Raw genomic sequence first — 12,359 nt, 5'->3', positions numbered from 1 at the left:
AGGAATATTCTACAAAATGTCTGACCAGTACTCCTCAAAACTCTCAAGGTCATCAAAAATAAGACAAGTCTGGGAAACTGTCACAACCAATAGGGCTAAATGCAATGTGATATCCTGGATAGGATTGTGGGACTAAAAAGACATTAGGTGAAAACTAAGGAATTCTGAATAAAATATGGACTTTAGCTAACAACAGTGTATGAGTCTACAGTGTCCAGCTTTGGTTCACTTAAACAACAGACTTCCATTATTTTTTAGAATCACACACAACTAACAAATAGAAACCAAAACACAAACTCCTTCTTTGACAAAAATCAGAAAGCATGTTAAATCTCAAATCATGTGTATTATGAAGCACAATGCAGGTAAGGAGGAATACAGAAAGATACCAAGAGAAAATTCCCAGGGTTACAGATCACCGACAAAACAGGACACAGTTCTCTAAAGTCGAATATGCTGAGGAGCCAAATCAACCATTCCTGGTTTGGAACAAATGCAATTGATGACCAGGGTAGTGCTTCCCAACTTGGCATAAAAGAGAAACAGAGAATATTGGAGAACCCATGGAATCACTTCGAAAAACCATGTTTATAGGAAGCAATGTGCTGGTGAAGCAGGATTTAAAAAAGATTATGAGTTCTGAGTTGTCCTGCAACTGCTGATCTCAGATGGCAGGAGAGAAGTAAAGACTAAATAAAGGCTACAATTCAAACACACACACAATTTTGTAAGATGAGAATTTTTGCTGGCTTTAAGTTCAGGCCTGGATCCAGTCCAATAGATGCTATTGCAAAAAATTGGTTCAGGAGGTACTTATTTGATGGAAAGATGGGCAAAATTTTAAAAAGGTTTGGGGAAGGAGTTATAATCTGCTTGGGTTCTGTACCAAGGGAGAAATCTTTTCTGGAGGGCTGCACTAGAAATTAAATGAGACAAAAACCTTACTTTTCAGTGCTACCTTTTTGTACTTTCCAAGTTCTAAAGAAATTTAGTGCAGTAAGAGAAAGAATAAGGGCTTTAAAATATAATAAATTCATTTAGACATTTACAAAAAAATCGAATACAAATCCTTTCAGATTTTTCCTCTTTTTATCCCGTCTTTCATTTTTGACCATATGTAATTTGACAGCAATTTCTTCTGATGACTTTCCTTTATCAAACCTTTCACAAAGGCATCCAATTTATAGGAAAAAACTTCTCCTTTTGCATTAGTATTTCATTAGTTATGTAATATTTACTTATATTGAGTTTAGAAACAAATACAGTTGACTCAGTAAACATAAAGTTCAGCTGGTGTGAACAGAAGCTTATGTGTTCTAAAAAGTGGCCTGTGAACCACAGTGGTTAGTGTATTATAGGCATCCTATGTTTTTGAGAAAAATCAGAAAGTAGTGCTTGATAATGGATTTGTTAAATGGATGTTAGAGGAAATTACCTTAAATATGAACATAAGTCCTTATTGTGTTCTTGTTGCCTTTGAAAATTATTCTCTAGGACATATAGTTTTAGATAAATCATTTGAAATCTTAATTTTACTCAAAAAAAAATGTATTGAGCTCCTATGTACTCCAAGCATAGAAACAAGTGAAAGTAAATATTTCTTCTACTTGCTGAAATTAAACAATATTAATAGGATGTTACTGCTGGTTTTATTTATGATATGCTAAATAGGTATAGAAGATATTAACGGGAGAACTTAGTTATATTGACTTGCTTCATGATATCCTTAGAGTTCTTCAGACACCGAAGTTTGTTTTAAATTGTTATGTTGGGACACCTGGGTGGCTCAGTTGGTTAAGCGACTGCCTTTGGCTCAGGTCATGATCCAGGAGTCCCTGGATCGAGCCCTGCATTGGGCTCTGTGCTCAGCAGGGAGCCTGCTTCTCCCCTCTGCCCTTCACCCTACTCGTGCTCCCTTTCTCACTCTCGCTCTCTCTCAAATAAATAAATAAAATCTTTAAAAAAATAAAATAAGTAAACTGTTACATTGATTTTACTTTAGGGTATGTTTGATAAGGAAAAAATTTTTTTAACTGTTGTTTAATTTCTTGTTGTTTTATCTTAAAGCTGCCAGAAAAAGTTATAATGGATTACTACGAGAAGTATAAGCCTAGAATGAATGAGCTGGAAGCTTTTAATATGGTAAATCTCAGAATTAAACATATTAAATTGGATATGTTGCTAGACTTGAATAGAGTTCTGTTAAATTTTATTATGGGACCAACCAGTCTATGTTGTTTTTCTCTTACTGCAGAAAAACCCTTTTGGATCATTTCCTAGTTCAGAACTATATTAGGTGTCAGTAATGTAATAAAGAGAACACATGGTAGATTTCTCCTAAAGTGTATCATAAATGCACAGAAAGAAATTTCTGAGTTCTTTGAACACATATTGGTCTCAATGCAGTTATTTCACAAGCATTCCTTTTAATGAATTTTACTCTTAGTACCTTTGAAAGCTCTCTATCACATATGTGTGACTGCCTTTGGATTCTACCTCAAAGTCATTCAAAGGACATTCTTTTCCTATTATGATTAAAGAAAAACTTTTGATCTCTGCAGTATCCATTTTCTGAAGATGTACAATTGGTACTGGAGATTTGGCCTTACATAAATTTCTGTAGATACATTTTCTTAAACATAAGTGTTAAGCTACTTTTTTTTTTCTAAAGTTCTACCATCTTATCTTATTCTTCCTTTTAGTTGAAAGTTGTTCTGGCTCCTTGTATAGAGACATTGATTCTTCTAGATCGACTTTGCTACCTGAAAGAACAGGTAAATTATGATATTTTAAAATACATAACAAATATCTTCATTAAATCCAGTAAGTAGATCCACTTATATCTAGGATAAGTTTCTTTACATAAAATTAGTCAGATAATTTTTCTCACTATATTTTCCAAGTTTAAATATTCATTCTCTCTCTTTTTAAACATAAACATGTGTACAACAGATGTTTTCAGCAAGGTTGCTGTAATAAAAGTTTATATTCTTTTAATTGTATGGTAATTACTATATAGTAGGCAGTAAATGCAACCATCATATATGACATATTGTATAGCTAAAATTAATAAAAACCAGATATAAAAGATAGTATGTATATTTTCAAGAATTTACCTTTTTAATCACTTTTGGATTTTGGACATATGTACTCTGCAGTACAAAAACTTCTTTCTGATTAGTGCAATTACTTTTGTTTTTTTCACAGTCTTGTTGATTTTGTCTATGTTGAATGCTCCCAAAAATTGTTTTCTTGGTTATCTTTGGGAAAATGTTTTTTTGCAGATTTAACTCTGAGCTGTGATCAAAATAGTTACGTGAACTATTTAAATTAAACCCATACATGGATTCAGCCTTAAGTTTCCATCATGAGTGCTTTATTTGAACAATTTTGTTTTATGATAGTGGGTAGTTTTACTTCTTCTTTTCAACAGGCTATTTGGAACAAATGGATTTTAATAAATATTTGCATTTGTTCTAAGTTGTATTTTTATGGAAAAAGGCGATTTCAAATATTTGGATTTGTGTACTTTTTAATCTACCAACTAACTCAGAATCGCTGGAAATCTTAGGTATCCAAATTTATAGGTGACAGAATCAGGCCTGTTTTACTAGGTACTCACTATTTCCCTTTTCAAAACAATTTCCACTGACCTAAATAAAATAAGTAAATGGTATGCATGAAGATTAACAGGTTGGTAATGAAGTGATAGAAATCATATTAATTTGTTAATACTTTAAATATTGTTCAAATAGTACTATTTTAAATGATATAAATAATATTTTATTGTAAGAGTAACATTTATATTAGAGAATTTTAATTGAAGAATATTAAAAAATTAAAATTAATAATTCCATCTTTCAGCATTAATTTAAATTTTTGGTATGTTTTCTGGTGCCTTTCTCTAATATATATATGCTGCACATATATGTATGAGCACATTATGCCTACTTTAATTAAAATTGGAATCAAATTATAAGTACAGTTTTACATATAATTTGTTTCATTTTATTCAGAATTTTCCCATCTCATTAAATATACTACAGAAGCTGAATAATGTTTCATTGTATAATAATTTGTTTCAGTAATACCCAGTTGTTTTTGACCACTTTGTTTTTCACAGTTGCAACAAAGAGTAACCTTGTAGTTCACTATCTATGTACATTTTTATTGCCGCAGCATAATTTCCTGTAGGTGAAATTGTAAATGTTAATTTCATTCCACAAAAAATAATTTTCTTTCACATAGTTTGTTTTTTATGTTGTTTTTATATTACAATATAAAGTCTGACTCATCTTTCATTCTTATCTTCAACAAATTGCTATGTATTTAAATCACTTATCAATTTGCAGGAAGATATTGCATGGGCTGCACTTGTGAAGTTGTTTGATCCTGTGAAATCTCCCAGATGTTATGCTATAATTGCCCTGAAGAAGCAGCAATGATTTCAGTTGAAGCAAGGTATTAGATGTATCTATTTGTGGAACCTATCACTAATTTTGCTCTTCTAAACATTTGTGTTGTGTTATGTAAATATTTGAAAAACATTGCTCTATATTTTAAATAAACAATAAAATACTAGCTAACAACAGAATACCATAATCCATTTTTCCATTGTCAAAGTATACGTTAATAAAATAAGAACTCATGAAAATATTGAAGAAGTTAGTATATCAGTAGGACATTGTTATCTGACATTTGTTTTCTGTTCTATATTTGAGACCCTTGATATTTGTTACATACCACATTTTGACTTTACTGACTTAAAAACTTTTCTTTTTTTTTTTTTATTATATTACATTAGTCACCATACAGTACATCCCTAGTTTTTGATGTAAAGTTCCATGATTCATTACTTGCATATAACACCCAGTGTAAAAACTTTTCTTGACAGAGGAGTAGTAAAGGTGTATATATAGTAAAATTAGTTGGTACAGAAGATCATTTGCACTTTCCTCCAGATTTTGAAAGGATTTTCCATGTTATACAGAGGGGGAAATCCACATTTAAAGGAAAGAAACACCCAGGAACCAGGCAGACATAAAGAGTGCTTAATATGTGTTTTAATCTAAGTTACGTGAGGAAATATTCTGTGCCCTTAAAGGCATGTACATCTTGTGAGATACTCACTTTCAAGATTCTTGAAGCTGTTTATCTTACTAAAATAAAGGGATGGGTTGCACTTAATGGAATTACCTTGTGCTCTGTAGAAAGCCAATCTGAGAAAAGCAGGAATGAAGGAAAGAAGGCCAACTCTGTGCCCTGTGTGGTGCAGCTTCTTTTCCTCTGCAGAAATCTTGAGGCTTCTAATATACACAGAAGAGATGGACAGTTAGGGAAAAGCTTCCTTGATGCTCAGCAAAAGACTATATAAAATTCTCCCAGCAGAACAAGTAACTACTCTCTCTTAAATTTTAGAGTCTATCCACAGATTGAAAGAATAACTTTTGCTTTGGGTTGTGATACTAAGTTTGCAGCCAGCATATGTGTGAATGATCAGGTACTTTGTATAGCTAGTACAATAGTGGGGAAATTAGCCATTTTTTAAGCTTGTTAAGGAAAATTTCAAATGTGTTCAGAAGTGAAGAGTAGAGTCTAAAGAATCCCCATGTACTCATCACAAACTTCAGTAATTATCAACTTTTTACCAATCTTGTTTCATCTGTACACTTACAAGCATGCACATACTCAACATTTGCCACCCTACTCCCAACTCCCAGATATGTAAAATTTTGAACTTTTCCCCTGATGACTAAATATTTATGTAACATTATTTTCTCCTTATGATAAAGAAAAAAAAACTTCACATGTAAAGCTCTATTTAGTATAGAGACATGAATTACAACTCTTTCAATACCAAGGAAACTTATAGTAACTTATAGTAACTTATAGTAACTTCCCTATGTCTTAAAATATTGTCAGAAAGTGCATTTACCAATTAATACTTTCCATTTTTATTAGAGACATTCGTGTGATTCAAGCTAATCCACATGAGATGACCTGTATGATCACACTGAGATGATATTATTTCAGCAAAAAAGCAAAGAAATACAATATTTTGGTAGGACTATGGCTTTATAAGTGTGAATCCCCATTGCATTGTTTATAGACTCTCATCTCATAAAAACTGCTCTTGGAGAAGTCATTTACAGTTGAGCTAAAGAATGTGGGGTATTGGCAGGAACATAAGTTATGACAATTACATTCTAACTGGACTAAAGCAAGACTCTTAAGATCTCGGAGCCTCATTTGTAAAGTGGGGTTTCATTTAATTTTCATTTTAGAAACTTTTATTGAATGATTATCATATGTCAGGTTATGCTAGGCACTGACAGCATGGAGACGAAGGTATGTCCCTGTTCTTAAAGAGCTCACAGTCTAGTGAGGAAAACAAAATTACTAATTACTGTAATCACTAGTAATTATTGTATAGGGCTGAGAGGGTCAGGACATAGGATCCTTTATAGTATCTTCAAATAGATAGACTTCGGGGGCAGATAGACTCAGTAATATTAGTAGCATAGTTTAGATTTATGTGAGTTAAATTATTGTGTGTCCTTGTATTAGTCACGTTAGTATTCAGTATGCCTCAATTTCTCATCTGTAAGAATAAAAATAAGGTTGTTAGGAGGATTAAAGGAATAAATATGTTATTGAACTCCCCCAAAATATCTCCAGGCAATCTGTTAATAAAATTAAGTTTATTAGAACTCTCTGTAGTAATAGAGGATTCTGCCTAGACAGTCTCTGAAGGTGAAGTCAGAAGATATTTATAGGATTGTGAAGTCTGGGCTCAGGTTGTTTAAAAAAGTGGCTGTTTTCAGGTGGGAACCAGACTGCAATTTGGAAAAGTTCATGACAATAGTTACGATTAGTATCGATAGCAAGGGAAGGGTCTTGAAGCAAGTCTTGATAAATAAACTGTTACTTGATAAGTGAGCTCTTTGCCAAGGTGAGCAGATTATCTGAGATAAATTAATATATGAGTATTTTCTGAAACAGTGAAGTTATTTATTGGTTTACAGTCTTATCTTTCCTGGGCAAAGTTTTTCTTTAACAAACAAATAAATCATGTTGACACAGGTGGTCTCAGTTCTTAGACCCCATAGCTCTGTCATATTAGTGTAGACGGTTGCAGTTCTTAATGTAAAGCAAGTAATTCCTGGCACATAATACATATATAAAGCAAATAGTATAGGATGGTAGACATACATCCAGATATATCAGTAATTCCATTAAATATAAATTGAATGCTTCATTTATAAAACAAGATTGACTTACTAGAAAAATAGAGCCCAATAACATGTTAGTTAGAAGAAACACAACTAAAACAAGGGCATAAAAAGTTCAAAATTAATAGAAAAGAAAAGGCACATTTGCAAATATTCATCAAAAGGAAGATGTATGAATATCAAAGTAGACCTTGGTTAATGTCAGACAATAAATGTACGAGATGGAAAAATTTTTCAAAGAAACACAATATGCCAAAACAGCCTCAAGAAGGAAAATAAAATATGAATATACATACACCTATTAAATTGAATCTGCAATTAATCTTTTATTAATTTCCTACATCTCAATAAAAGTACTTTGTAGACGCACAAAGTTCAATCAACCACTGTCTGTTTGCAATAGTATGACAAACTATTCTAGACACTGTAGGTTGGGGACAAAGATTCATAGAACTAGACTATGACAGTTCCTAATCTTTAGGAGTTTATAATCTGTTCATTGAAACACATATAAGAGGAATATGGAAGAGTTAAGATTTAGATAATGATATTTGGGAAGGAAAAAAAAACTGTACATAAACACACAGTCCTTTACTATGAGCTACATTTGCCCTAGACTGTTCACTTCTGTTCCACTTTCCTCTTTAATAATAGGTTCCTTTAGGTTGTTTTTAAATGTGGTCAGTAGAATGGCTTTTCAGGAAGGAGGACCGTTTAAGAAATAATCTGCTATGTGAAATATGTGCTCTGCTAACCTGTGACCAAAGGAACTGAAAGTCTCCAAACCTCCTCAGATGGTCTGTACTTGGCCAGTGATGCTACTGGCTGCATGTATGGGGATTTATTAGTTGATGTATTTATCTCAATGGATTGCCTCATTAAGTTTGCAGATGTTCTGTCAATGGAAGACCTTTAAAAAAAATTATATTGTTTTTATTAGAGTTTTCCAATGCACAATCCAGAATAAGAGAGTTAACACATTTCAGCACAGAACAAAGTAGCATGTACTTAAATCTCATGGGAGGAAAAGCCTTTAACTTGTACTCAGTTATGATTGAACATGTTGAATTTGAGAAAAAAGGGAAAGCATACAAATTCCAACCTAAAATTCACCATTTGGTCAACATGGGATTCGGTGTGCATCAGCTAATCATGTTGAACTGAGTGCACATATATTCTGAGTTATCTCCCCTCTCAGGAAAGAATCCAGCCTTTTAATACTGCTATGACTCTTTAAGAAAAAGGCTCAACGATGGTTTTCCATCAAGCAAAATATACTCAAATAATGTGTTTCAAGGGAAAGATAAAACAATTCCAGATACCATTTGATTATAACAACAGACATCTCTGGTGTTCTGGTGACTTCAGAAGAATATTTCTAATTTTAATAGGCAGTATAGCTGCAGGTAAACCTCTACAAATAAAGGCATAAGAAGAGACTTTAAATCATGAAAAAACTAAGTGCTCCATTTCTACTTAAGCTAACTTAAAAGGACAGAAATAAAAATAAAATTGAAGGCAAAGAGGTTTACTTTTAACATATAGCATACGGAATATCTTTCTATGTATACAAACAGTCCCTTTAAAGGGTCCAAAACTGTATTCACATTACCAGTTTATGCTAGGTTCAAGAAGCCATACCTAAAGTACAGGTTATTCTGTACTGAAGAATGATATTTAGATGTTTTGAGGGTCAGCATTTAGAGTGTAGATACTGAAAGCTACTGCAAGGTAAATTATTTTCTTGGTTAACTTTTCTCTCATTTATAACAAATACTGTTGTTTATCTTGAAAATAAACAAATTTGAAATTCTTTCAAAATATGCTTCAATCTTTAGCACAGTTTTAATATCAACTTTTGTTAATGAGGTTATTGGTAATGTGTTTACATTCTAGTAAATTGGTTGCAGATGCTTGGAGAAGAAAGGATTTTATTAAAATTACTGCTGTTAATAGCATAATTCCTACCTTTAAGATTAATGAAACCATAGTAAATTCAACCAAGATCTCCTTACCATTCTTGTATTATGAAAATTAAAACTAAATCTCATGGAATTTTGTTAAGTAAATAAAACAATGTTACAGAGCCTCTGAAGGCCATAGGTCATAGTAGCCTCGTGGATTTACACCATATACACATTTATGTCCTGATTTTTAGATTCCAAACTCTCTACAAGAGGCAAATGCATAAGGAGGATGGCATAGCTGTTTGTTGGCCAGATGAGAAGTGCCATCTTTGAAAGATAGGAAACAGAAGACCACATATCTATAACTTTTCGAAGAACAGAGTATGTGTGTTTCTCATCAAGTAAGACGTTAGAAAATCCAACAGAATTCATTGAACATCTGTGAACTGACTGCTGGATGCTTTCACACCTACTTCAGTCTTTAGAACAACAATGTAATTTAGAAACATGCATTAGGGATATAGATCCTTAATAATCATAACAGTAGTATACACCCAAGAAACAAGCGGTAATACTCAGAATGGTTCACCCATTCCTCATTGACTCTAGGAATTTAATTCTTACCCGGAAAGCCCAGTGATTTGAATGCCCAGTATCTGCTTAAAGGCCACCCTATTGTTCTTTCCTTTTGTCTACCTTTGTGGTCTCCAAATTTTAGTGGACCAAAGAATTAAGGTCTAGTACTATATTGAAAACTATACAAATAAAGCAATTAAAAAAAAAACATGTAGATGTGTTTTCTATAGAAATGTGTTCTCATAGGAAATACATTTAAGAGCTATTTCAGCTCACTCTTCGCAGGTTTAAAAAAAATGATTCAATAATAAGAATCCCATTGACATTCCAAATAATGTATTTGTTTTTACCACTTTGGGTACTGTATTTCATACTTAGTTTTTACTGTCTCATAAGTATATGATATCAGAACATTGTAACTTAAAAGTTCCATCATGAGACCGCTTTTGAAAGCATTGAACACTAATAATAGTGGTTAATTGTAAGTTAGGAAGGTCTGGGACACCTGGGTGGCTCAGTTGGTTAAGTGTATGCCTTCAGCTCAGGTCATGATCCCAGGGTCCTAGGATCGAGTCCCACATCAGGCTCCTTGCTCAGCAGGGAGCCTGATTCTCTCTCTGCCTGCTTTTCTCTCTCTCTCTGACAAATAAATAAATAAATCTTTTTAAAAAGTAAGTTAGGAAGATCAATGAAAACCAGAAAGTTTCCTGCCCAAGACATTAATTTTAATTTTAATTAAATCTTAATTACTAAAAATAAACCTAAAGACAATTGCTGATTATTAAATAGCAAATACTTTGGCATTTTACATATCATATATAAAAGGGTCATGAAAAGAATCAGAGAAGGGATTTTATAAAGAGATCTGTTTATAAATGAAACTTGAAAATTCCAAAGCAAAATTTTGAAAGTAGCCATCCAAGCAGATGCCCACACATCATAATGTAAAGCAATAACATTCTCAAAAGCTGGTGAGCACAGAGCAATGCATAAAGATTTCAGTATAAGAGTTACAGGGTCTATTTCTTAGTTACCAATACTGATCTTTCTATACACTAGAGTGATAAATAAAAATTGGAGTCCACTCCATGATGTACTTCCCTGTCCAAAGATTAGTTTCCAGTTATAGATAATATATGGGAAGCCAAGATTAAGCAGGAAATTTCCTGCATCACTTATTTTTCTCAAGTAAACTGAGCTTAGAACTTACTACTCAAAAATGCAATCCATGAACCAACAGCATCAGCATCACCTGGGAGCTTGCTAAAATGCAGGACCTCAGTCCCTACCCCAAATTTACTCAATTAGAATGGATATTTTAAGGGGATCCCCAAGTGTTTAACATTTGATAAGTCAGTCTTAATATGGTTCCTCTGAGATAGTTTTATGCCCAAGAACACAGAATACCCTGCCAGGCTCTGTAGTGTCTACTGCATTCCATTCCAGGGTTGAGGGGCATGCAAATCCTAAGGGTACTCACAACTTTGCGCTAAATGGACCTACATCTTGGCTCATGCTCAAGAGGTCTGTATCTAAGAAGGTTAGATCCCCCTTTCTTCAGTCACTGCCAAAGAATAAACACAAAGGAAACCAGATTTTCACAAACCCCCTCTGCCTTCAGCTGACATTCTTTAACAGGCATTACTCCAAAAGGACTCGTTAATAAATTTTGGGTTTGAGTTGTGGGTTTTTTGCAACCATTTCTCACAACTGACTATGGCAATGTCTTTTAATTACAATGTAAAAGATTAAATGTGGAAGTAAATTCTAAGAATGTGAAAGATTCTGTATTATCTATATATCTCTCAAAACTCTAACTTCTAAAAATATATATAGCAACTATGAACAACTCTTCAAAAGGCCTTCATATCTTTTGGTGGACATTCCACACCATATGCTGTGCTTCTCCTGTTTCTCTCTGATTATAGTATCTTTTCACCTGTGAGATCTTTTCATATTAATAAAGATAGCAAACCATTGGCATTGGAGTTTGCACAGAATTTATTAAGGAAGTCAAGATGCAGTGAATCTATTGAGGCAAACAAGTCAGGTTCTTGGGCTGAAGTTCAAGTTGCCTTAACACACAAGCTGTCACTTTTACAAATCCATGAAAAATGAGTGAGGAATTTGGCTCATGAGTAAATAATTTGGTCATGCCATTTAAAGCTCTTTACTTTTTCTTTTTTTGTTACAAAGAAGTGAAGAAAATACATTTAAATTACTCATATTCCCACTATCAAGTAGTTATTTTCAGTTGGTCTAAATGCATACATTGTTTGTATTTGCCTTAACGGTCAACATATCCTTTTGTATTTTGCCTCTTTTACCTAATATTATATAGGAAACATTTTCCCATGATTCTACACTATCTTCATAGTGATCATTTTTAATGACTTCATAAAAGTTCATCCTATTGAGATATATTCTATTTACCCATTATTTTATTGTTAGACCTTTAGGTTGTTTCTAGCCTATTGAATAGTCTCCAGCCTAGATAATTTGTACATAAAATACAAGGAAACATAGGCAAGCAATCTATGAATGACAGAAATCAATTAAGATAACAAGTCTTCTACATAAATGTGCCAATAAATTTAATTCAAACATACCCTCCAAAAAAGCACAAATGGCCAGTCATGAAATA

The 12,359-nt window shown here is 32.9% G+C and overlaps 1 protein-coding gene across 6 annotated transcripts in view; it reads left to right on the top strand.

Annotated features, from left to right (window-relative positions):
• METTL25 (methyltransferase like 25) overlaps positions 1–12,359 on the top strand; it is a 137,376-nt gene that overhangs the window by 114,327 nt on the left and 10,690 nt on the right. For 5 of the 6 annotated variants that reach the window (XR_015727153.1, XR_015727152.1, XR_015727151.1 and 2 more), the window contains 3 exons: positions 2,068–2,142; positions 2,703–2,774; positions 4,353–4,461. Coding sequence is in view for 1 of the 6 variants with exons in the window: in XM_045780037.2 (XP_045635993.2) it covers positions 2,068–2,142; positions 2,703–2,774; positions 4,353–4,445 (240 nt within the window). In the remaining 5 variants the exon portion in view is untranslated. Of the gene's footprint in view, positions 1–2,067; positions 2,143–2,702; positions 2,775–4,352; positions 4,462–12,359 lie in introns of those variants that run through there. The other variant, XR_015727155.1, reaches the window with a different exon arrangement.

The sequence above is a fragment of the Ursus americanus genome, chromosome 17 (genome assembly GCF_024610735.1).
Source record: "Ursus americanus isolate L20-20 chromosome 17, mUrsAme1.1.p, whole genome shotgun sequence".
Taxonomy (NCBI): domain Eukaryota; kingdom Metazoa; phylum Chordata; class Mammalia; order Carnivora; family Ursidae; genus Ursus; species Ursus americanus.
The sequence above is the reverse complement of the archived record's forward strand: the minus strand, read 5'-3'. Positions and strand labels throughout refer to the sequence as shown.